Genomic DNA, 26312 nt, shown 5'->3' on the forward strand with positions numbered 1-26312 from the left:
AGAAAGACACAGAGACCAGATCACTGCTCAGCTGTGATGGACCAGAACCAGGGACCTCAGAGCCTCAAGCATGGAAGTCTTTGGCAGAACCATTATACTGTCTCTCCAGCCTGTTTTCTTTCCCTCACAATTTCCCCTGCTAGAAGCTGCCTGCACAGTGCTATAGCCCTAGTCTCCCAGAAGCCCACTGCAGGGATCTCATGTCCCCAGTGGATGATCCCGCCTGGCTCTGGAGTTGAGACATTGGAGCCCCCAGTGTCTGCAGGTACCACATCCACCTCTTATGGAACTGACCACCAGGCAAAAAGTCATGAGGACGGAGAGGACACTGTGTTTGTGAGTGGGTCCCCCAAGCCTGAAGGCTGTTCCCAGCAGCCTCTGCTCCCTAATGACCACATAGTGCCTCTTAACCAACCATATGGAGCCATCCAGAACAACCCCGGCCTCTGGAACCTTCCTGCTTTAGCTGTCAATTTTCTTTTCTCCATCCATCCTGAAGTCTTCTGCACTGTCCTGCACCCTGGCTGTCCTCCTTGAGCACCCTTGGGTACTGGAAACTACCCCCCACCCTGAGCAGGGTACCCATTCTACCAGGTCCATCTGCTGCAAAGCAATAGCGCCAAGCCCAGGGCCATCTGCACAGCTGCAGCCTTGGCTCCTGGTGGCTTGTGCCCAGCCACAGCCCCTAGGGGGCGCTCATGCAGGTGGCACTGTCTTCACGGGTGTGGCATCCCCACCCCATCAGGTACTTAACCAGCAAATCTGGGCAAAGGAGACGCGAGACAAAAGGACATTATGACGGTGGTTTTTTTTTTTTTTCCGTTTTTTCTTTTTGCACAAAAACAGTCCATTTATTCAAGTGTTCTCCAGCACAAGTACATTAGAAAGGAGCTTTATTATATTCTTCTGGGCACAAAAAAATGTGATGAAGGCGGAATGGACAGACTTTCTACATCGGCTGTACGCACTGACCTCTTTAATTACTTCATAAACAGCTATGTCACGAGCATCACTTACACAGAGATACAACAGAACGCCAGGGGTCCGAGGCGTAAAGCGGGGACCTGCAGGATGGCCTCCCCGCCCGCAGCCCCCCTCCCCAGATGTCCCAGAACCAGACTGTGAAATGTACATTATTATTGTCAATAAATAGAGAAGCAACCCTAAAAAAAATACAGCGGTGGAAAAGGCTGCTGGGACCAGGAGAAATGAAACAGAAATGAAAGGGAAAGGAGGAAGGGAAAAGAAAGGTGGAGGGAAGCCTGGAGGGGGGCAGGGTCTGGGGGGGGGTGTCCTGCATTTAGCTGCGTGGAATGTGAAGGGCTCTGCCGTTGGGGTCAAAGCGAAGTCAGTCAGCTGTAACAGTAAGAGTTCTCACCAAATCAGCTAAGGAGTTTATTCTTCAGTATGGATACATGGTCTCCCACAGATCAGTAAGCACCCACTACTTCAATGCCTCAGCTAAAACACATGAAATCGTTCATTTAGTTTTCAAGTACAAAGTTAAAATGCCTTTTTTTTAATAATAATATATCAGAGTAAAATAATAGTCTCTTTGAAACTCCACTACAAGAAAACAAAAACGAAACAAAAAAAAAGAAAACAAACATTGTCCAGACAGCAGACTTAATTTAACAATATATATTTTAATAAAATGCTTTGTGTGTATGTGTGTGTTTTTCTTAGCACCTTGTTGAGTCACCTCCTCCCTCTGCTTATTCGAAGGAATTGCGGCATTATTTTTTGTCGTCTGTTAATTTCTAGGGCTGGGCAACCAGGCTTTGGGACCCCTTGCTCATTAACTGGGGGCTGCTAGAAGGGGCCAAAGTGAGAAGGACGTTCCAGTTACGGGGGACAGGAGCCCACAGTCCTCAAAGTTCTTCCTTGCTCCACAGGCCCCTGAGGCCCCCAGTGGCCAGGTCTCACATGAAGGGGCTTGCCTGCCTTTTTCTCAACAGAAAGACTCCAGAATGTCTGCCTCTGTGTCGTCCTAACTCTGATCTAGCCTCTCACTTCTTAGACTTCCCCTCAAAGCCAAGGACTTGCAAGGAACAAGAGGGGGCCTCCCCCATCACTGGGTCCCTCCCAGAGTAGGAGTTGGGTGGGAAAGGCTGTCACCTCTAATCCCCAGCAGAGAAAAGCAGACCAGCTATGACAACTTGGGACTCCTCGCCTCCTGGGCTCAAACCAGTCTCTACTTTGGGACCTGGTTAGTTCTCCACTTGCCAAAATCTTGGTTCTGCAGCTCCACAACCACTACCTCCCACCCCCCAGGGGCTACAGCTGACATCACAGCTGTTACAGCAACTCTGCACCAAGAACAACCAGGGGAAGTCTAAACTGTCTCCATGCTCCCCTTAAGCATATTCTTAGCCTCCTCCACTGTCCCCAGTGCTGGAGACTGGGTGCACCCACCTAGGGCTCCCCAGAATTTGGGAATCCACCTGGCATCTCCACCAACCATCCACTCCCAGCCTGTGCCTGGGCTCTTGGGGGCAAGTCTGCTTTCTATCAGATCAGCAAGAAGGTTCTGGAATCCAGATATGGCAACACACTCATGTCATCTGGCAACAGCAACCACTACCACCCCTGCCTGTCCTCCAGCCCATGAGGAAGGGGCTTAGCACCAGTCGGCAGGCAGCCAGACCAAACACCCAAAGGCATCATGACCTGGCTGCCCCCAGCATCCCCTCATTGGTCCCTCACTCAGTTGACACCTGTGTAGCAAGGAGACATGATCTGCTCTTTAGGGAGAAACACCCCCTGCCACCACCACCACCACCCCTAGGACCACATTCCAGAACCTTTCCCAGGCCTTCCTGGTTTCTCACACTCCAGCTCCAACCACAGCAAACCCAGTGTCCCCCTGGGGTCCTGCTGAAACATGGTGGCCTGTGGTATGGCCAAGCTTGTCCTAAGACAGAAGCTGGCTGTTAAATATCCCCAGGAGGTCAGGCTGTCTTGTCCTCAAGGTCCCCAGTCCCCTCACTCAAACTGGAAGAAAAGCTGGTGATGGACTCTGACCCCACAAGGGGCATCAGATGATGAGATGGTGAAAGAGCTGACCAGGAAACCCCCCATGTTGCTCCCCACATCACCACTGGGGAGGAGCCTGGGTCTCCACACATGTCCTGGGCAGAAGGCCTCAGGGCCACAAGGTCCATTTGCAGATGGGGAACCATAAGAACCCCCCCCAATGCTGGGGTGGGGAAGACCTTGGCCATCGGGGAGGGAGCACCTTGGACCGCCAGAAGCAGCCCTCCTCCCCCCAAGCCCTCCTAGAGGGGCAATGGTGACCCGGGCAGGATAGATGGAGCCTGATAGGCACAAAGGGGAGATGGGATGAGCACCACGGTAGACACAGGGACTCCCAGGGAAGGGCAGAGAGAACCCCCCTTCTAGCACTCCAGCCTTGTCCCAGAACTGAGGAAGCTGCTACCCGTGACCTTCAAAGCTGACCCAACACAAAGTCTGGGGTCCAACACCAAGCACCCCCCACAAAGGAGAACTCAAATGAGCAAGGGACTCAAAGCCTGGCTTGAGCTCTCTTGACTCCCTGGCTCCGTCCCTGGTGTGACCAGGGCAGCCCCTCAGCCCAGACAGACTCAGATGCCAATGGGGTTTTGTTGGGGGCAGAATAGGTAGGGGGAGCTGAGGGCTGACTTGACTGGTGCCTCAAACTGCAGGTCAGTATCACAGATTGCTAACAGAAGAATCTTGAGGGGCAAGAGACAGAAAGCTGCCTGCTCCCTAGGAGAGGGCCTCCCCCTCCCTTCCTCCAGCACCTTCAGGGGCTGACAGCCCACCTGCAATCAGGGCAACAGAGGTCTGGGTGGCTGTGGGGACCACCCCATTCTGAAGCCGGGGTTGGCAGCATGGAGGGGGGACTCCCTGGCTCTGTGTGCGTGCTTGTCCTGTGTGCATGTGGGACTGACTGGCATGTGTGTATGGGGGGGCTTATGTCTGCTGTAGGACTCAGCACTGAACCCCCCCCAGCCCGCCCCCACTCCATAATATTTCTTATACATGACGCTATCTATGTATTTATATAGTGCCTATGACCATAGGCCCTAGCTTTCTAGGGAGGCGAACCCGGGACCGTATGCTTCTGCGCACACCTCCCAGCTAGACCAGTCCCAGGAGGTGCCGTTCCCCCTCCCATTATAAAATATATATCTCTATATGCCACATATCTACACCCCATCCAGACAGGCCAGCGTGTACCTGTCAGCCCTGGCCCGGAGCTGCCTGCCTGAGCAGGACATGGGCTCCCGGTAAGAGCACAGCTATCATCAGACCAAGTACTAGAAAAGAAACACACAGCACTCCAGCCACACACACGGGGGGAGGGGGGGTGCCAGGGCCAACCCCCTCCAGCCCTGACACATGAGAGGAGGGGAAGTAGAAGAGAAGACAGACGCCCGGAAGGCAGGTCCCAGTGGGGGAACACCTGGCCGCTGGGCTGTCACAGGGCCTGGTGGCCCACCTGGCGTTAGAGCAAGCCAGAGCACCAGGGCCACCACTTAACTTAGAAGCACCCTGCTCCCCGCACCTTGGTTTGAGAAACCGAAAGGGAAGGGGGTGTTGGGATTCTGTTTGTCTTACAAAGAAAAAGAAAAAAAGGAAAGAAGAAAAAAAAAATCCAGAACACAAACGTCATCAGAACCAGAAGCAATAAAAATCCCCAAGAGAAGGTGTCTGCAGCCTCCCAGTTCAAAACTGCAGCCTCTGGAGCCGATGGGACAGAGGCGCCTTGGGCTGAGGGTGGGTGGCAGGGATCCTCTAAAAACACACAATAGTCGACTTAGACAGGAAAGCACCAGTCCGCTTTGTGTGTTTTTTTATTCGCTCCAGGCGGGGCTGCAAAAAAAAAAAAAAAAAAACTGCTCAGGTTCGGGCAGGCTGGAGGCCCCACCAATGGGCTCATGTCAAAAGCTGGAAACAAAGACACTACCCTCATCCTGACACCTCCCTGTGGGAGGAGGGAAGGGGTCTCCTTTTAGAAAAAAAAAAAGTTATTGCATGAGCCTGGATGAATTCTGCCCTCAGCTTCCCGAGGTCCCACCACCTCCCCCAGTTTTAAATTTTTGGCAGGGTGGAAGGGGAGAGCACTATTTTTTTCCATTTCCCCAAATTCTGCCCCCTCTGCCTTGTCAAGAGGGGAAGCCATCCCGAAGGCTGACTCCCCTTCCAGCTGCCGTCCTCCCACCCCTCACCGCGGTGGCACACCCTTTACACAGAAGGCACCACGGAAGCTGATGTTACTTTTCCTCATCTCGCTGTTTGAAAGCACCATTGTGAAGTCAGGTTGTACAGTAGTTGACAGTACCTTTTATATATAGATCTCATATCTAGCATATATATATAAACTGTAAACAAGAGGTAACAGCGGCTTCTAGAAACTGATTTTCTTCAAGGTTTCCTGTGTGGTAGGCACCTGAAATACTGGAAGGATCTGGTGTGGTGTTCTGTCTCTCTGTCGCTAGCTGGTTTCTGCTCTGCACGTGCTCCCAGGAATGGTGCTGGCGAGAGGCTCGGCGGCCAAGAGGGACCCTGACACCACCCACGCGTGTCTCCATTTACTCTCCCCCGCTTGTGCTCCTATCTGATCAGGCTAGAGACAACAACAACAAAAAAGATAGTAAAAATAATAATAATAATATCCAATAGAGGGATTGCTATAAAAATTTCCTTTTCCCTTCTCTCCCATCTTCCTTCTATAAGGTATCATTACTCTTTTATTTTTTTGTTAGTGATTTTTGCTGCACTAAATCCTGTTTCAGTCACAGCGAGAAATAAAAAAATAATAAAAAACCCAAACAGAAAACTCCTCTGTAAAAGTAGGGAACAAAAGGTTTGACAAAAAAATAAGAAGAGGAGGAGGAGGAGGAAGAAGAAGAAGAAGAAGGAGAAGGAGAAGAAGAAGAAGAAGAAGAAGAAGAAGAAGAAGGAGAAAAAGAAGAAGAAGAAGAAGAAGAAGAAGGAGAAAAAGAAGAAGAAGAAGAAGAAGAAGAAGGAGAAAAAGAAGGAGAAGCAGAAGAAAGGAAGAAAGAAAAAGGGAGAAAGGAGAGGGAGCTTGGTTTCATTACTTTTTTTCTTTTCCTTTTTTTTTTAAACTAAGATTGAAGATTAACCTCGAAAGAAAAAAAAAAAAAAACAGGAGATGATTTCCAATCCTTTTTGCAAGGCCACGCCTTCTGGTATGTTTCTCTGCTTCTGTGTTGTTTTTTTTTTTTGATTTTTTTGTTTTGTTTTGTTTTTAAATTCCTTTTTCTCTTCTGGGTGCTGATACTTCTCTCCGTCCTCAAATTCTTGGTGTTTTTTTTTTTTGTTGCTGTTTGTTGTGTTTTGTGTTTGACTTTGCGTCACTACCTCCGTCTGTTTGCCCTCATGTCCCTTACACACAAGCAAAGTACTCCTTCAGTGGCGCAAAGAGGTGGCGGATGACGGGCACACTCCACGAGCGGCCCAGCAGTCTCTGCCTCGCCAAGCGGCTCATGTTCGAGACGTCGGTGTAGTGGACGGGGAAGCCGAACACTCTGGGGAGACAAGGCAGGAAGGCAGTGTGAGCGGGGTGCCCAATCCCTCAGTGCCAACCCCACACAAGGCCCCGAGGCCGGACGTCAGTCTAGAAGGGACAGCACCTGGGGGCACCACAGGCAGCATCAGGGAAGGCTCACGAGTGGTGGAGCTGTGCTGTGATATCTCCCTTCTCTCTGCCCCTCAAAGAAATGACAAATGAGAAAGCTGATCAGAGGAAGATGCTTCGCCTTTGAGCCCTGGCACACAGGAGACCATGGGAGGCCCTTGGGAACTTCATGGAGAGCAGAGTGAGGCTGCAGTGGCTCTCACTCTCGTCTCTCTAAAATACAAAGAGTGGGGAGCTGGGAGGTGGGACACATGCCAGACCCAAATTCAAGCCTCCAGTCCTCACCTGCTGGGGGAAACTTCAGGAGTGGTGAAGCAATGCTACAGGTGTCTCTCTCCCTCTCTCCCCTCTCAATTTCTCACTATCCTATCAAAAATTATGAAGCAAAGGGAGAGAGGGGCAAGGAAAGAGAGTGGGGCCAGGGAGATAGAATAAATCATTATACTCAAGAAGAAAAAGAATGAAAAATTGAGCCTGGAAGGCCACTAGTGGTAACACGCACACGCACACACACACACCTCTAAATTCACTCCCCAGATCTCAGTAGAAAACAGAAAGGGGTTGGGTGGTGATGCACCTGACTGAGAGAACACATTAACACACACAAGGACCTGACTTCAAGTCCCCACTCCCCACCCACAGGGGAAGCTTCGAAAGTACTGCAGTGGTTCAGGGGATTCTCTGTCTGTCTCTCTCCTCCTTCTCTCTCAATTTTTCTGTCTTTACCAAAACAAATAGGGTTGTTTTTTTTTTAAAAGCCACTTGGTGGCACCGATACTGTAAGGCTGCAGTGCTTGAAAGGAAACCCTAAGATACTCTCCTGCACACTTCAGAGTCCTGCTGGCCCAGGGTCAACTGTGCGTGTGAAGTGAACCCCCGGGGGCCAGGAATGGCTGGCCTTGCAGAGAGCACACTTTGCCAGAGGCCTAGGTTCGAGCCTCTGGAAACATTCTGGAGCACCACAACTGGCACCAAGGGTGAGGCTCCGTGAGCAGTGATGTCTCCCCTCTGATGCCCTTGAGATGGGAGCTTTAGGAGAGAGAAAAAAAATCCACCAGGAGCAGTGGAAGGAAGCAAGGCAGAAACTAGGTCACGGCAGCAATAAATAACGACGACAACAAAAAGTCTAGGTGGTAATGCACCTGTTTGAGCACACACACAAGGACCTGGGTTCAAACCCCTGGCCCCGACCGGCAGAAGGGAAGCTTCATGAGAAATGGAGCAGAGCTGCAGGTGTCTCTCCCTCTACCACGAATTATTAATAGTTATAATAATAATGGTCAGAGCGAGCTCACTGGCTGGACCCCAACACCACATGAGAACTTCCATGCCACAGAGGCAACTCTGGTACTATCTCTCTGGGAAAAGAAAGGGGGGGGCAGACAGAACATGCACGTTGACTAAGTCCTAGTACCACAAAATAAAAGAAACAAAATCCAAAAGTCCCCAATATTGCAAGTAGGGCCCATTTGGTCTGGTTATGTTAATCCTCTTTGGTCAAAAGAAGCAGTCCTGTGAGCACCCTGTGAGCTCAGTGTGCACCCAGAGTTTTGGGGAAAGAAGTGCAGTAGGAGGCCCATCCCCTGCTGCCACAAAGTCCCTAATATGAGCCAGGGAAGCTCCAGGGCTTCCTCACTGCTGGCAGGACCCTGGATCCTGAGTGTTTGCTGGCAAACAAAAACCAGAAGACACAGACCTGCAGGGAAGGATAGAGATCCTCTGCCCCCAGAACACTGCCCAGGCCCTGACACCCCGTACCTCTCCATTTCAGTGCACCATAAGATGTCCTCTTTCTCATTCATGAAGACGGGGAAATGCTGGTCTTTGCCTTGCTTTATGGAGTTCGACCTCGTAGTAATGGTCCTCACTTTGCTGAACTAGAGGAGGAAGAGGAGAGAGGAGGTGAGCTTGGCTGCCCCACCCTGCTACCGCTGCGGCTGTGGAAGGAGGGCAGGTGCTTTGAGTTCAGCACCCCCAGTGTCACCACCTGGCCTCACGGACTCTGAGGCCAGGCACCCAGCAGTCACTCTGCATCACAAGAGGCTCGACTCCAAAGAGCCCTTCTAGCCCAGGCAGACTGTCCAGAGGACAGCAACTGTTGCTGAAGGAGGAAGGGCTACAGGCCAGCCTCGCCTGGACTCCCTGGGCGCCCGTCCCCAAGCTCACCTTGGCTATCCGGCCGTGCTCCAGACACTCCTGTAGCTCCAGCTTGTCATTCACAGTGGACGCCAGTGGCCTGGGGGCGGGAGGAGCCGGTGAGCCGACCCTCGGACAACCCCTCACCCTGCCACAACCCCCTTCAAATGCCCCTGCAGTAGAGGAACACACTGCAGTGAGCCACACCTGACCAGCAGAGGGAAAGCCCAGGCACTTCCAGCTCTCAGTGCTGTGTGCAAAGGTGGGAGGGCAGGACTTTGCATCCAGACTCAGTGCACAGCAGGAAACTCACAGCCCACATGGAGCCACAGGGAATCAGCCCACACGGACCCTGCCGGACCCTGCCTGATGCTTTGGGGCACACTTCATGGATAGTCAGTCCCTCCACCCGCCTCCATCCCTTCCTTGATTCCATATGGTACCTCTGCTCCTGAAAGCCCAGAGTTCTAGAATCTAAGAATCAGAAGCTGATGAGAGGGGCCGGGGGGAGGGGGGGGTGTCGTGCACATGTTACAATGTGCAAGGACCCAGGTTTGAGACCCTGATCCCTACCTGCAGGAGAAAGCTTTATAAGTGAAGCAATGCTGCAGGTGTCTCTTGCTCTCTATTATCCCTTCACCTCAAATTCTGGCTATCTCTATCCAATAAAAGATTTAAAAAATTAAAAAAAAAAAAAAAAAAGGAACAGCAGCAGCCGCTGGTGAGAACATCTCCCAGCAGTCTGAGCTCCATGCAGGGCCTAGATGCTGGGTTGGTGGACACATGCATCAGAGGACTCTGGGGGGGGGGGGTGTGACAGCCCCACGCACCTTCCCATCATGACCACCCCCCAAGCCAGCAGCTCTGCCTTCACCATGGGGTCATCAGACTGAGAAGCCTCCCACAAGCTCAAGCTGAGGTCGAGGGAGACAAGGTCAGGATGAGGTCTCGTGTTTCCGACAAGCACGATGCCAAGGGGGCTTCTGACCCATTCTAAACATTGAGGGGGGTGTGGCACGGCAGATAAAGTCCTAGATTCTTGAGGATGGCATCCCAAGTTCAGTCTTTGGTATTGCCTGTGCCCATGAGTCAGAGTGAAGCTTTGGTTTTCCATCTCCATAAGTAAATAACCTGGGGAGTCAGGCGGTGTGGCACAGAGGATTAAGCACAGGTGGTGCAAAGCGCAAAGGACCAGTGTAAGGATCCTGATTCGAGCCCCTGGCTCCCCACCTGCAGGGGAGTCGCTTCAAAGGTGGTAAAGCAGGTCTGCAGGTGTCTGTCTTTCCCTCCCCCTCTCTGTCTTCCCCTCCTCTCCCCATTTCTCTCTGTCCTAACAACATCAATAACTACAATAAAAAACAACAAGGGCAATAAAAGGGAATAAATATTTAAAATATATAAATAAATAAGTAATCTGAATAAATGGGCTGGGGGAGAGGGGCCAGATAGCACAATAAGCTGTGCATGGCTCAAGTCCCAGGTTTGATCCCTGACACCACCATAAGCCAGAGCTAAACAGTGCTCTTGTGTTCTCATTCTCTCTCTCTCTTTCTCCCTCCCTCTCTCTCTCTCTCTCTCTCTCTCCCTCCTTCTCTGTCTCCCACCCATGTATATGTATATGTATATTGGGTGTGGCACCAGGCTTATTGCTGGAACTCAGTACCTATATGACAACTCCACTGCTCTTAGAAACCACTCATTTTTAACCCATTTCTTTTATGATAGAGACACAGAAAAAGATGCAGGGAGAGAGACGCCTACAGCACTGCTCTGCCCACTCATTACACTGCCCCACTGTAAGCACCATCACCCAGCCTCAAATCAGTTTTAGAGTTGAGCATTTTTGGAAACTATTACTCTCCATTACATAGGATCTCTCTGCTCTGTCAATGGTCAGCCCTCAGTCAGACTTCATTCCTCAAAGACCCTCTTTAAGCAATTACACACAAGGAAAGAATTTTTACTCATTCCTGGGCAATGACAGTCCCGTGTCTCTGAAATGAAGAGCATCCTTCTGCCAAAGGTCCTGAAGCCAAGAAGCAGGTAGCCTCTCACCCAAGTGGCTTGGCCTGAGTCCCCCCATCCCCGAGGCTTCACCTTAGGAGCAAGGGACTCTAAAGATGCCACTAGTGGCAAGAACCAACTCTTAGCCCACCAGGACAAGACTCTCTTAAACAAACAAGTGCTCCAAAAGACCCAATCTGAGGCTCCTAGCTCAATCCCCTTGTAAGGGTGGGGCTCTGGCTGCTGTCATTCATGAAACTCTTATGCACTCTCTCTCCCAGGTGAAATGAAACAACATAAATCTCGACCAAAACAAAGATCCACTTTCCAACCACTAGCTGCTGCTTCGTCAGCCCCGTCTCTTCGGCACCCCAATTTTCCTTCTTCCAAAGTGTGAACACCGCAGGGTAACAGGCATTTAGCAGTGGAGGGGCCTGAGGCCCTCCCCATCATCCACCAGTCCCTAGGGGGTCCCCCTGGCACTGCCCTGCCTGCAGATCCCGTAGCCACCCAGCCCGGGGTGCTCTCACCAACCTGTTCATACCGGGAAGGTTCCCCCAGAAGTAGCGGGCCCTGTGTGCAGCTGAGACTTCTTTGGCATCAATCATCACAGGGTTGGACTGTGGAGAGGAGAGAGTGCGGAGGTGAGAGAGAGAGAATGAGGAGAAGAGAAGGGCCAGGAACCACACCCTTGACAGCCTTGGGCCTCCAGGAAAAGCCATCCAGTGGTGTTCTATATGTTCTTCCTGGAACATTCTAGAAAAGCACAGTCCAACTGGAATGCTCTCTACCAGCACTGTTAGAAGCCACCAGCACCCCCCCCCCCCATCAGCATGTGACTAATGAAGCCCTGACATGAGGCATGTGTGACAAAGGGCTTCTAGTGTGACTTAAACAACTGATGCCATTGGGGCTAGGGAGACACCACAGTGGCGATGCAAAAGCTTTCACTCCTGTTTTGGATTTTTAAATTATCTTTATTTATTGGATAGAGACAGCCAGAAATTGAGAGGAAGGAGGAGATAGAGAGACACCTACAGCCCTGTGTCACCACTTGTGAAGCTTTCCCTGTGTGGGTGGGGACCAGGAGCTCAAGTCTGGGTCCTTGTGCACTGTAACATGTGCACTCAACTGTGTGCGCCACCACCTGGCCCCAAGGTTTTCACTCCCGAGGTTCAATTCCCAGCACCACCATAAGCCAGAGCTGAGAAGTAGTCTGGGGAAAAGAAACAGCAAAAAGAAAACACTGGTCCAACCCGGGAGGATTAGGCAGTGGATAGCATGAGTCCCAGCACTGCATTTGCCAATCAGTCTCCCTCCCCTCTCAGTAAGTGTATCTTGGGGACAGAGTATAGTGGTTATGCAGAAAAACTTTCATGCCTGTGGCACCAAAGGTTCCAGGTCCAAACTCCAGTATCACCAGAAGCCAGAGTTGAGCAGAGCTGGGAAGGGGGGTACGGGGGCACAGAAAGAAAATAAGAAAAAGAAAGCCAGACAAATATCTGCTCACACTAACAGCCAGAACACCAGTTCCAGGTGTGACCCCAAGACCTGAGATGGGGTTTCCAGAATGTCCACTTGAGAACTCCTCAGAGCAGCGATGTTCTGTGTGATGCTCAAACCCAGCTCAGAACCAAGTTTCATGGAGACTGAAAACTGGACTGGCCATCAGGTTAAGTGTACACATTGCAGTGCGCAAGGACCCAGGTTCAAGCCCCTGGTCCCCACCTGCAGGGGGATAGCCTCACAAGTGGTGAAGCAGGGCTGCAGGTGAGAGAGGCACTCTGCCTCTCTCTTCTACTTCTCTTGGTCTCTATCCAATAAATAAATAAATGGCACTGGCCACATTTGCTTCTGCTAAAGCGCTGAGATGAGGACAAACCACTCCAGTTGGGGGGCAGGAACCTAAGGGAGCCCCCAACCAGGACTCCACCCCTGAGTGCCTGACACCCTTCCTGCAATGACAGCCAGCTCCTTCGAGCCAGGCACCATGCACAGCCTGTTGTCAGCCCCCAGCTGCATTGTGTCGATGGCAGGAGAGAGCAGAGACCCACAGCTGCAGGCTGTACCTCAAGAAATCGAGAGATGTCCCTCTTGTCACTGACGCCCATGGCCACCACATTTTCAAAGAGCCAGAAGAAGGGGCGGTCGTCACCCTCCTTGGGCCGGGCGTCATGCAGAAGGCGGTAGAACTCAAAGAAGAGCCGGCCGGTGCCCTCTGGGGAGGGGACAGATGCAGTCATCAGGGGCCGCTGGCGGGCAGCACAGGGAGGGACCATCCCTCGGCAGGAGGGGAGGGGACACAGAACATACCATAGAGTCCCTTGCGGGCTGGGTTGACAATGGAGAGGTCATTGCAGGGGCTGCCCCCGATCACCAGGTCAAACGGGCCCCACTCCTGGATCTGGGAGGACAGAGGGGACAGGAAGGGATGCCATCATGGGCAGGAGGACTAATGCTTCTTGTGCCCTGGGCAAAATGGCACTTGTGGCAAAGGAGAGAGCTGGCTGCTCTGATGGCTCAGTGCACACACACACACACACACACACACACACACACACACCCCTCTCCCTCTCTCTCTCTCCACAGGCTGGGTGAGGAGCCTCTAGCCACTGGGTTCCTCCACTAAGCAGGGAAGAGACTCAGCAGGAAGGAGGCAAAGGCTGACAGCTGAACAGGAAGAGGCTCTGAGCCCAGTGGACACTGGAAGGGAAGTGTCTGGGGCCTTCGGAATGCTTCCCAAATTCCCCCCCAGGATTCCCAAGGGCCTGCAGTCCCAGGGCTAGACACACAGGAAAGGCAGAGGGTGGGTGACCTTGGTCCCTGAAGAGGCTGGGAAAGCTATCAGCACTCCACTAAAGGTGGCCCCAAGTGAGCTGGGGAGTAGTCTGGGAGAATCTGTCCATCACCTGGACCAGCAGTGGAGGTCCAGGAGGTGGTGCAAAAGGAGAGCAAGACTTGACCACCCAGAGCCACGTGTCACATGATGCTCTGGTCTTAGTTATTTATCTCGCCTAAGCGCTGCTCAGCTCCGGCTCCCGGTGGTGCTGGGGGGTGGATGTGGGGCTTCGGAGCCATAGGCATCAGTCTTTTTGCATAATTGTTATGACCTCTCATCCACATCAGGTTTTATTAGTAAGTTTTTAAAAGATGAAGAACAGTCAGCATGGTGATATAGCAGTAGAACATGGAACTGGGCAGGCAGAAGGTCCCAAGTTCAATCCCTGACACTCCATGTGCCCAAGGGATGCTCTGGATTCTCCCTCTTAGCAGTAAGGAAACAAACCTTTAAAAATTAAACAAGGAGGTAGATAGCATAATGATTATGCAAGAGGCTCATGCCTGAGGCTCCACAGTCCCAGGTTCAATCCTCCACACCACAAAAGCCAGAGCTGAGCAGTGCTCTGGTTAAAAATAAATAAATAAAAATAAATTAGAAAATTAAATTTAAAAAAATTAAACAAGGGCTCAAGAGACAGCATAATGGTTTATGTAAAATACTTTCATGCCTGAGAGTCGGGAGAGAGCGCAGCGGATTAGGCGCATGTGGCGCAAAGCGCAAAGACTGGCATAAGGACCCTGGTTCAAGCCCCTGGCTCCCTACCTGCAGGGGGTCGATTCACAAGTGGTGAAGCAGGTCTGCAGGTGTCTGTCTTTCTCTTCCCTCTCTATCTTCCCCTTCTCTCTCCATTTCTCTCTGTCCTATCCAACAATGACATAATAACAATAATAACTACAATAAAACAACGGGCAACAAAAGGGAATAATATTAAAAAAAAAAAAAAAAAACTTTCCTGCCTGAGGCTCTGAGATCCCAGGCTCAATCCTCAGCACCACCAGAAGCCAGAACTGAGCAGTGTTCTGGTTTATCTCTCTCCCATTACAATAAATAAAAGTATTTTTTAAAATATTTACTTATTTATTTATTTATTCCCTTTTGTTGCCTTGGTTGCTTTACTGTTGTAGTTATTGTTGTCATCGTTATTGGAGAGGACAGAGAGATGGAAGACGAGAGAAAGACCTGCTTCACCTCTTGAGAAGCCACCTCCTATAGGTGCGAAGCTGGGTCCTTGCGCTTTGCACCACCTGTGCTTAACCCACTACACTACCGCCCGACTCCTAAGTAAAAGCATTTTTAAAAAATTAAACAAGGGGAGTCGCTTCACAGGTGGTGAAGCAGGTCTGCAGGTGTCTGTCTTTCTCTTCCCCTCTCTGTCTTCCCCTCCTCTCTCCATTTCTCTTTGCCCTATCCAATAACGACTACAATAATAAAACAACAAGAGCAACAAAAGGGAATAAATAAATAGATTTTAAAAAAGAAATTTTTTTAAAAAATTAAACAAGGGCTCAAGAAACAGCCAAATGGTCATACAAGAAGACTTGCTTGTCTTAAGTTCTGAGGCCCAATGTTCAAACCCCTGCACCACTACCATAACCCAGATCTGAGCGGTGATCTGGTCTCTCTGTGTGTATATCTTTCCTTATCTGTCACATTAAAAATAGTGTTTATATTTATCATCTATTGCATAGACACAGGGAGAAATTGAGAGGGAAGGGGAAGATAAAAAGGGACAGACAGAGCCGCCTGCAGCCCTGCTTCACCACTCATGAAGCTTCCACCTACAGGTGGGGACTGGGGGCTGAACCTGGGTCCTTGCACATGGTAATATCTGCACTCAACTGGATGTGCTGCTACCTGCCCCTAAGACAATTTTAAAAAATAAAATAGAAGGCTAGGAAAAGACAAGGCGAGAAGGAATAGAGGCTGGGGGAAGGAAAAGGAGCAGACAGACAGACTCAGAGTAGGCCAGCACTGGCCCCAAGGGGGCTGCGAGAAGGGGGAGGGGCCGCGCCCTGACATACGTGCTTCTGTGTGACGCTGCGAACGTCGCCGACGTACATGATCTTGCCCTGGTGTCGCACCATGCCCACCGTGATGGAGTCCTCGCACACCTCCGAGGCAATGTAGCGGTCCACCTGGATGCCCAAGTCCTTCAGCACCAGAAGCCCTGCCCAGCCAGCAAAAAGTGGTCAGCGGCCCGGCCCGGCCCCACCCCAGCCGGGACACCCTACCCCACCCAGTGAGCCCAGGACCCTTCTGCAGCAAACTGCACCTGAGGGTTCCGTGCATACAGACTGCTTTATGTCAGACTGCGAGCTTAAAATCAGACAAGGGGAGCCAGGTGGTGGCACACCCAGTTGAGCACACATTACCATGCACAAGGACCAGGGTTCAAACTCCCACTACCCACCTGAAGGGGGGAAGCTTCTGGAGTGGTGAAGCAAGTAATGCAGGTTGCTCTCTCCCTCTCCCTCTCCCTCTCCCTCTCCCTCTCCCTCTCCCTCTCCCTCTCCCTCTCACACACACACACACACATTTTCCCCTTCCCCTTCAAATTCTATCTGTCCTAATAAAAAAAACGAAAAAAAGGGGGTTGGGCGCCAAGCACAAGGACTGGCGTAAAGATCTCGGTTTGAGCCCCCGGTTCCTCACCTGCAGGGGAGTCGCTTCACGGGCGGTGAAGCAGGTCTGCAGGTGTCTGTCTTTCTCTCCCCCTCTGCCTTCCCCTCCTCTATTTCTCTCTGTCCTGTCCAACAACAAGCTATATCAACAATAACAATAATCACAACAAGGCTACTAACAACAAGGGCAACAAAAGGAGAAAAAAATAATAAAGAAAAAAAATTAACGTTTTAAATTGTATTCGGTTTATTTTTTACGTGTTTTTTTCTTTTTAAAATTTATTTTATTTACTTATTTTTAATGAAAGAGAGACACAGAGAAAGATACACAGAGAGCTGACAGAGCACTGCTCAGCTCTGGCTTATGGTTGTGCTGGGGATTGAACCTGGGACTTTGAAGCCTCAGGCATGAAAGTCTTTTTGCAGAACCATTATGCTGTTTTCCCAGAATAAATAAATAAGAAGAAGAGAAAGAAAAAGCAGACCAAAGAAGAGAGAAGCCAGACAGCTTCAGGAACCAGGGAGAGCAGCACCTGCTGCTTCACAGCACACACTCCTGCCACTCCTGCCACCCCCGCCCCGCCCCCGTCCCCGTCCCCTTCACCCTCACCATCGCCTCCTGCTGCACTAGGACCCACCCTTCAATGTTGAACTTAAATGCTGCCTGCTCTAAAAAGTTTCAGCGGGCTGGGAAGACAGCATGACGGTTCTGACAAAATACTTTCATTTTGAGGTGCTGAGGCTCCAGGTTCAATCTCTAGCATCACCATAAGCCAGAGCTGAGCAGGATTCTGGTAAAAAATAGCTTGAGAAGGCCCCACCCTCAGACCCTTCAAATGGACCACCCCACAGATGGCATCTCCCGCCAACTAGAGCTTCACATTCGAGCTTGGCCTTCTGTGGGCTATAGAGGGCATTCAGGGCAAGCCAGGCGGGCTGCTTTCTGGGGTTACCTCCTCAGCAGCTACACTAACCACCTACACTAAGCTCCTGACCAGGTGAGACAAGCAAACAAGCAGAAAGGGCTCCAGAGCCGGGGGGGAACACCACAGGGAGTCTTGGGCACCATTTCCACTGCTCCCAACAGGCAGTATCCAGGAGCTCCCAGAGTCCCCTGGGGGGTAACCTGGTTTCAGAAGGCTTGGAGCTTCTAGCCTGACATTTTTCTTCCTAGAGTTTCTACCAACATCGGGGCTCAGCAGAGAACACCCCTCCCCCTCCATGCCCACATCCGGACAAGATCATGCTGGTCTATCTCCCTTTGACTCACTGAGACTCCATGTCTGCAGGCTGTGTCTTTTTATTGTAGAAATGAGATGGGAGGCCTGGGGAGATGGCATAATGGTTATGTCAAAGGCTTCCCTGCCTGAGGCTCTGAAGGTCCAGGGTCAATCCTAAGCACCACTACAAGACAGAATTAAGCAGTGCTCTCTGGTCAAGAATCACATGAAAAGACAGGAGCCGGGTGGGGGTGCACCCAGTTGAATGCACACATTACCAAGTACAAGGACCCAGGCTGAAGCCCCCAGTCCTCACCTGTAGGGAGAAGCTTCATGAGTGCTGAAGCAGTGCTGTGGGTATCTTTCTCATGCTCTATCTCCCTCTTCCACCCCAATTTCTCTGTCTATCCAAAATGAATATATATATATGTCTCCAAGGTTATTGCTGGGGCTCGGTGCCTGCACTAAGAAATCCACTGCTCCTATAGGCTGTTTTTTCCATTCTGTTACTCTTGTTTATCATCATGATCGTTATTATTATTGTTGTTGCTGTCATTGTTGGATAGGACAGAGAAGTGGAGAGAGGAGGGGAAGACAGAGAGGGGGAGAGAAAGAGAGACACCTACACACCTGCTTCACCACCTGTGAGGTGACTCCCCTGCAGGTGGGAAGCCAGGGGCTCGAACCAGGATCCTGATACCGATCCTTGCGCTTTGTGCCATATGCACTTTACCTGCTGCACTGCACTACCACTTGACTCCCCAAAATGAATATTTTAAAAAGAAAAAAATAGACACACATAGGAGGCAGGGTAGATGGCACAGTGGTGGTGTATAAGACTTGCATTTCAGATCTCAGGTTCAATCCTCAGGAGTTCAGGCCAAAAGTGCCACTGAACCTGCATAGGATCAAGGTTTTCCTAAAGACAGTGGTCTGAGCACACGGAGAGGGAGTCCATCATGGCTCAGAGCAGCAACAGTCCCTGTCAAAGCAGGGCATGAACTCCACTGGACTCAATGGAACACTGACACCCCAAGAGCTCAGCTCCAAGCGGCCTGACGTGAGACAGCAGTCAGGACACAAAGGGAAAGCAAGGGGCTGGGTGGCAGCGTACCTGGTTAAGGAGCACACATGCTACAATGTGCAAGGACCAGGGTTTGAGCCTCCAGTCCCACCTGCAGGGGGAAAGCTTTGCACGTGGTGAGCAGTATTACAGGTGTCTCTCTCTCCTTCTCTATTACCCTCTTCCCTCTCAATTTCTGGGTGTCTCCATCCAGTACAGAGACAGTTAAAACAAATAATATCTCAATGTGTATTTGCTGCCCTTTGGTTTCACTTAGTCTGTGACTGTGCCAACACACACAGGCACACAGAAAGAAGCCTGCAGGGGCAGACCTTCCAAAACACTAACTGTGAGATGAGTGAGTGCCGCAGGGCCTCAGTAGGGCCTCAACTAGCCAGTGTGTCTTTTCTGTTTTATTTGCTAGACTTCAGATCAAAATGCAAGGGAACAGCCCCATTGTGGTTCTAGCTGCTGAAGCTGTCCTTTGAGGATTTGCAAAAATCTCTAGTAATTTGGAGGGTGGGGGTGGGAGGGGGAAGAAGAGATAGTATAATGTTTATACAGAAAGATTTTCATGCCTGAGGCTCCAAAGTCCCAGCTTCAATCTTCTATACCACCATAAACCAGACCTTGAGCAGTGCTCTGGTGTGTCTGTTTCTCTCTCACACACAAATAAAACCATGTATTTTTAAAAATAAAGAGGGACTGGGCAGTGGTACACCTGGTTAAGCATATATTACCATGCATAAGGACCCAGGTTTGAGCCCTGCATCCCCACTTGCATGGGGGCAAGCTTCACAGATGGTGAAACAGGTCTGCAAGTGTGTCTCTCTCACTCTCTAGCTCCCTTTCCCCCTCTCAATTTTATTGTCCTATCAAATAAAGAAAAAGATGAAAAAGAAGAAAAAAAGCTGCCAGGAACAGTGAATTCATCATGCTGGCACCATGTCCCAGTGACAACCCTAGTGGCAATTAAGAAAGGATGGAAGGAGGAGTTGGGTGGTAGCGCAGCGGGTTACGTTCAGGTGGCGCAAAGCACTAGGACCAGTGTAAGGATCCCGGTTCGAGTCCCAGTTCCCCACCTGCAGGGGAGTCGCTTCACAAGTGGTGAAGCAGGTCTGCAGGTGTCTGTCTTTCTCTTCCCCTCCTCTCTCCATTTCTCTCTTTCCTATCCAACAATGACAACAACAAAGACAACAAAAGGGAATAAATAAATATTTTTAAAAAGACTACACTACTATAAACAGAAAAGAAACTTAAAAAAAAAAAAAAAAAAGAAAGGATGAAAGGAAAATCTCCAATAATTCCTAACAACTGCAGTCACTTTCCCTGAGGCTCACTGCCCACTAACAGGCTGGCTGAGCCAAGACCCTACCTCCTCTGAATGCAGAAGTCCCCCTCCCCATGCAGTGTCAGCTTTGCTGACAGTGGCTCTGTGTCACACACACACACACACACACACACACACACACACACCCCACATGGCTCTCTCACCTGTAGCAATTCCATCAAACAGCGACAGCACGCGGATGGGCTTCCTCTTCTCGGCTGGGACAGGTGGGTAAACCTTCGGAGGATCCTGGCAGTGGGGACAAGGGGCCGGGGGCCGGGTCAGGCATGTCCTGCAGAGCCTCACGCGCCCGGGAGCAGCTGCCCCTCGTCCCCCACCCGCCGGGCACTCACAAACTCCTGGTCGTGGTTATTGGCGAAGAACATCTGGAGGCGAGAGGGCCAGTCATCACGCCGCCGCAGCAGCCCATAGGTGCCCTTGTGGCCACACATGTAGCAGTTCCAGGGGTCTTCCTTGATGGCCGCCTGCGCTGCCCCCGGGCCCACCAGGAGGTCCACGCACTCCACGCAAAAGCACCTGCAGGGAGCCCGGCGTGTGGGGGGGAGCTCGGCGGGGTGGGGGTCCGGCAGACAGGTGGGGGGCTCGGGGGTGCCCTCACCTGCAGCAGTTGTTGTTGCCACACATGAGCACCTCACGCCCCCCGCAGCAGATGGTGCAGTAGGACTGGTAGCCGTCGTCGTCATACTGGTAGGCACACTCCAGGAAGCAGTTCTGTGGGGAGCGGGCAGGTTGGGCCGAGCCAGGCAGCCCCAGACTCACCCCCACACACACACACACACAAATAAAACTGGGGCATCAGCAGACTCAGCACCCCCCGGGCAGGGTGCAGCTGAGAAAGGGGCAGGGAGCTGCTCCAGGGTCCCCACTTCCTGGTAGTGGCTCTGGGCACCATCCGCGCCCCCCCCCACAGTAAGCCTGTTCTGAACCCCACCCAGAGAAGGTGACTGTGTGACCCACCTATGGGGACCAGCTGAGGCAGAGCAGTAGGGAGGAAGGGTGTTCAAGGCAGAGAAAGCCCGGAGGCTCGAAGCCTGAGGAGACTCTACCCTGAGCAGCCCTCAGAGCCCACCTCCCAGCCGCCCAGGGTGGGTTTCTGGGGGAGGGGGGCGGCTGGGAGGCTACCTTGCAGTTTTGGCACATTCCCCCGATGAAGAGAGGGTGCTCCAGAGTGACGTTGAGACTCCCACAAGAGATGCAAATGTCTGCCAGGAGGGGAGAGAGGAATGAGCGGCATCAAGGCTGATGCCGCGTCCTGCTCCCACCTCAGATGAAACGGCAAAGGTTCCAGAGAAGCTTCAGAAATGAACCCGGCTCCATAACCCAGGAGGCGGTGCAGCGGATAGGTGACCGGGCCCTCAAGCACGATGACAACCTGAGTTCAGCTCTGGCATCATGTTTGTCAGGGTGATGCCCTGGAACTCCCCTCCTCTCTCTCTCTCTCTCTCTCTCTCTCTCTCTCTCTCTCAAAGAAACACATCAATAAAGCAAGAAAGAAAAAGAAGGGGAAGAAGATAGGGAGGAAGGGAGGGAGGGAGGAAGGGAAGGGAGACAGGAAGGAAAAAGAAGAGAGAAAGGAAGGAAAAAAAAAATAAAGAAAAAGAGAGTGTTCTGTGGACAATCTCATGGCCATTCCTCAATTAACACAGTGGCTCAGGGGCCAGGCAGTGGTGCATCAGGTTAAGCACAAACGTTACCAATACAAGGACCTGACTTCAAGCCCCTGGTCCCCACCTCCAGGGGGAAGGCTTTGTGCGTAGTGAAGCAAGGATGCAGCTGTCTCTGTCTCTCTCCTTCTCTATTATCCACTTGCCTCTCAACTTCTGGCTGTCTCTATCCAATAAATGTAGATTAAAAATTTTTTAATGTAAATACCATATGACCCAGCAATACCAAAAACCTCGGTGTTTTATCAGCTACAAAAATACTAATTCAAAACTGCATATATGCACCCCTAAGTTCATAGCAACACTGTTCCTAACAGCCCAGGTTCAAACCCCAGCACCACCATAAGCCAGACAGCATGAGCAATAATATGCTCTGGGAAGACAGTCAGACCGTCACATAACCAGCCATGTGTCTTCAGGCCAAAAAGTAGCTCCAGGTGATTATGCTAATGAAATAAGGAAGTGAAAGGAAATTACCAGCCGGTTTCATTTACATATGGAACACAATTAAAACAAACTTGCAAAAGAAAAAAAAAACATATAAATATATACATACAAAGTCAGGAAACTGAGAAGCTATAGATCACCCGAGAAATTGTATAGTAGGTTAAACAAGCTGGGATTTGCATGCAAATCCCAAGTTCTACCTTCAGCATAATACATGCGAGACAGTTCTCTCTGCAAGGATCCAGGTTCAAGTCCCACTCCCCACCTGTAGGCGTCTCTATCTACCTCCTCCTGTCAATTTCTCTCTGTCCTATCAAATAAATGAAAATAATAAGGAAGCACCTGGTTGAGTGCATATAGAACTATGTGTAAGGACCTATGTAAGGCAGGGGGACACTTCATGAGCAGTGAAGCAGGTCTGTAGGTGTCTATCTTTCCCTCTCTATCTATACCTCCCCTCTCAATTTCTCTATCCTATCTAAATAAAATGAAAATAATAAAACAGAAAAAATAATAATCAACCTGGGGGGAAGGAAGGAAGAGAAGTGAAAAAGGAAGGGGGAAAGGGAGGAAGGAAGTTACTGGAGGGAATAGGAAGGGGGTTGGGGGACAGGAAAAGGCTGTCCTTGGTGTGACGGTGCTAATCCTGGAGCTGGAGTGGCGAGTCTTACACACGTGTACAGGTGTGAAATCCCACTCCTAGAATTTTATGCTGTTGTAAACCGGTCTCAAATTGATAGCTAAAAAAAATAAAACAAAACCCTAAAATTAGGAGCCATGCAAAAACTGAGGGGCTCATGCCGGAGCAGCAGCCAAAAAAGAAGGGAGTCAGAAAGTACCCCATCTGGGGGCAGGGCTGGGGCTAGGGGCTCAGGACACAGGCAGGACCCCCAGAACCTCCCTGGTCCACCCAGCCAGACACACTATCACTGGCCAAGGGAGACAGACTGGGGTGGGGGGGGTGGCACCAATGAGCCCCAGGGAGAGAGAGTCAGAGAAGGGAGTCAGAAAGTACCCCATCTGGGGGCAGGGCTGGAGCTAGGGGCTCAGGACACAGGCAGGACCCCCAGAACCTCCCTGGTCCACCCAGCCAGACACACTATCACTGGCCAAGGGAGACAGACTGGGGTGGGGGGGGTGGCACCAATGAGCCCCAGGGAGAGGCAAGGAAAGGTCCAAGGCCAAAAGGTCACCCTCAAGCAAGCTCAAGCAGAAAAGAGTCACGTTTTAAGGAGTTGCCGTGGTGTCCTCAGATCCTGATGACGCTCATAGGACAAGGACAGCACAGTACGAACGTGGCCCCCGCAGGGCCCAGCATAGGTGCTCTGCCATGTGTGCCAAGCACCCAGAGGCCTGTGGGGATCCTCCCAGTCCCACCCCTGGGGTCAGGACTCACCTTCGATGTTCCGGCACTTCTGCCGCACCTCGTACACCAGCCGCTCTGTGAGAGGAAGAGAGACTGGGTGAGAGGAGGCCCCGGGGCCTGAGCCTCTGCATGCTGCCACACCTTCTCTCCCCACAGCTGATTGCTACCTCTCGTGCGCTCATCAATGATCTCCTTGACCTTGGGCTTCTCGGTTGTGCTCTTCCGGGGCTTTTTGGCGGGCGGGGGTGGAGCGTAGGCAGCAGCCTCGGGTTCAACCCACATGTCTGTGTACACTTCTTTGTAGGGGTTCTTCTCCTCTGGGGCCGGAAGGCAGGGGGCAGAGGCTTGAGTACGGGCTGGGAAGAGTCCAGGTCCACCCCATCACCAGCCCCAGCCTGGCCCCCCAATCTCCAGGAGTCTCAGGGAAGCACAGTCCCTTCCCACCGGGTCCCCAATGAAGGGACGGGGCTATATGTTGAGGGGGTGGCTCCCAGCTGGCAGGGGTCCCGAAGCCGGGCATCTGCGTTTACCTTCTGGGGGCTCCAGGCCCTTGGGGCCAGAGGGCTGGAAGCCACCGAGGGCCCATTCGATCATCTGCTTGTTCTGCACCTCCACCGCCTTGCCCGTGTCGCTCTCATCATTATCATGACACGCCGGGAACAGTTTCCCCGCGCGGCTGCTGGCCACCTGGGGGAGACACGCGCATGTGTGTGCGTCTGCCCCTCTGCACGTGTGTGCGTGTGTGAGGCGTGGGCGTGGGCACGGGCTGGAGGGTGGGAGGTGCAGAAAAGGGAGGAGAAGGCAAGAGATCAGGTCCCAGGGACTGGTGGGAAGGGCCCCGGCCCAGCCTCTGCACCCAGGCTCGGCCAGCGGCCGTGCATCCCCGTGACCCCCGCCCGTGCTCACCTGCAGGACCTCGTAGATGGCCTTGCGGTACATGGGCTGCTTGTTGTAGGTGGCCTGGTGGAAAGCGCTGCAGAAGGAGCTCAGGGGCATCAGCTTCTCCACACACACCTGTAGAGACAAGGGTGCCCGGTGGGTTCCTCGTCCACCCACCACGCAGGGGCCCACCTGGCGAGATGCAATCAATGGGCAGGGGGTGGGGTGAGGCCTTAAAAGGATCCCAGGATTGGGCTGGGGAAACAGCACTGTGGCTCTGCAAAATTGCTCTCAGGCCTGAGGCACCAAAGGGCCCAGGTTTAATCCCCAGCACCACCAGAAGCTGGAGCTGAGTAGTGCTCTGGGTAAGAAAAAACAAAAAGACTGGTGCTGGGAAGTAGCACACGGTGTGAAGCACAAGGACTGGCGGAAGGATCCCAGTTCGAGCCCCTGCCCCTCCCACAGGGGGTGCTTTCACAAGCCGTGAAGCAGGTACACAGGTGTCTATCTTTCTCTATTCCCTCCTTCCCCTCCTCAATTTCTCTCTGTCCTATCCAACAACAATAACAACAACGAGGATAAACAACAAGGGCAACAAAAGGGGGAAAAAAAGGGTCTCCAGGAGCAGTGGATTCATAGTTCAGGTACTGAGCCCTAGCGATAACCCTGAAGGCAAAGAAAAAAAAATTGTTAAAAACAACCCAGGGGAGTCGGGCTGTAGCGCCGCAGGTTAAGTGCAGGTGGCGCAAAGCGCAAGGACCGGCGTAAGGATCCCGGTTCAAGCCCCCGGCTCCCCACCTGCAGGGGAGTCGCATCACAAGCAGTGAAGCAGGTCTGTAGGTGTCTGTCTTTCTCTCCCCCTCTCTGTCTTCCCCTCCTCTCTCCATCTCTCTCTGTCCTATCCAACAACAATGACATCAATGGTGACTACAACAATAAAACAGCAAGGGCAACAAAAGGGAATAAATAAATAATAAAAAATAAAAAAGGAAAAAAAAATTAAAAAAAAAAAAAAAAAAACCAGGTGGAGGTCGGGCAGTAGCGCAGCAGGTAAAGTGCACGTGGTGCAAAGCGCAAGGACCGGCATAAGGATCCTGGTTTGAGTCCCGGCTCCCCACCTGCAGGGGAGTCACTTCACAGGCAATGAAGCAGGTCTGCAGGTGTCTATCTTTCTCTCCCCCTCTCTCTCTTCCTCTTCTTTCTCCATTTCTTTCTGTCCTATCCAACAACAACATCATCAACAACAATAATAACTACTACACAATAAAACAACAAGGGCAACAAAAGGGGGGGGGAAGCAAAAAAAAAAAAACTTAAAAAAAAAGCCCCAGGTGTCAGGATCAATCACGGCATAATGTACAGGCGGCTGAGCAGCAGAGCACTGGACTTGCACACACAAGACAGCACCCCAGAAATGCTGGCACCACGCTCTCATGGCTTTTGTGGGGGGAAAATGGGGTTTTTTTTATTATTCTTGAGTGGCCAGGTAGAGTATAATAGCATAATGGTGGGGAGTTGGGCAGTAGCACAGTGGATTAAGTGCACTTGGCGCAAAGCACAAAGACCGGGAGTAAGAATCCTGGTTCGAGCCCCTGGCTCCTCACCTGCAGGGGAGTAGCTTCACAGGTGGTGAAGCAGGTCTGCAGGTATCTTTCTCTCCCCCTCTCTGTCTTCCCCTCTTCTTTCCATTTCTCTCTGTCCTATCCAACAACAATGACATCAATAACAACAATAACTACAACAAGAGCAACAAAAGGGAAAATAAATGAATAAAAAGAAAAAAATAGCATCATGGCTCTGCAGAAGACTCATGCCTGTGATTCTGAGGTCTCAGGTTCAATCAGTGCCCAGATCTCTCCATCTCTCTCATTAAAATAAAAAATTCCTCGTTATGAAAAACTCAGTTTAAAAAAAGTCACAGGGGAGACAGCAGAATCGTTATGCAAAAAGACTCTCATGCCTTAGACACCAAAGTCCCAGGTTCAATCCCCTATACCACCCCAAGTCAGAGCTGAGCAGGGCTCTGGAATCTCTATTACTTTCTCATATATAAAAAAAAAAGTCACACAG

At 51.4% G+C, this 26312-nt stretch overlaps 1 protein-coding gene across 6 annotated transcripts in view; it reads right to left on the bottom strand.

The window, feature by feature from the left end:
* Window positions 1-876: 876 nt before the first annotated feature.
* The window catches only part of DNMT3A (DNA methyltransferase 3 alpha), a 113528-nt gene continuing 88092 nt past the window's right edge, over window positions 877-26312 (bottom strand). For all 6 annotated transcript variants that reach the window (XM_060186679.1, XM_060186682.1, XM_060186678.1 and 3 more), the window contains 15 exons: window positions 24270-24377; window positions 23894-24050; window positions 23531-23680; window positions 23394-23438; window positions 21009-21088; window positions 20485-20597; window positions 20219-20402; window positions 20030-20114; window positions 15653-15798; window positions 13103-13193; window positions 12859-13007; window positions 11324-11409; window positions 8816-8885; window positions 8408-8526; window positions 877-6539 (listed from right to left, as the gene is read on the bottom strand). In XM_060186679.1, coding sequence (XP_060042662.1) covers window positions 6398-6539; window positions 8408-8526; window positions 8816-8885; window positions 11324-11409; window positions 12859-13007; window positions 13103-13193; window positions 15653-15798; window positions 20030-20114; window positions 20219-20402; window positions 20485-20597; window positions 21009-21088; window positions 23394-23438; window positions 23531-23680; window positions 23894-24050; window positions 24270-24377 — 1725 coding nt within the window. In that variant the 3' untranslated portion in view covers window positions 877-6397. The remainder of the gene's footprint in view (window positions 6540-8407; window positions 8527-8815; window positions 8886-11323; window positions 11410-12858; window positions 13008-13102; window positions 13194-15652; window positions 15799-20029; window positions 20115-20218; window positions 20403-20484; window positions 20598-21008; window positions 21089-23393; window positions 23439-23530; window positions 23681-23893; window positions 24051-24269; window positions 24378-26312) is intronic.

The sequence above is a fragment of the Erinaceus europaeus genome, chromosome 3 (assembly GCF_950295315.1).
Source record: "Erinaceus europaeus chromosome 3, mEriEur2.1, whole genome shotgun sequence".
Taxonomy (NCBI): Eukaryota; Metazoa; Chordata; class Mammalia; order Eulipotyphla; family Erinaceidae; genus Erinaceus; species Erinaceus europaeus.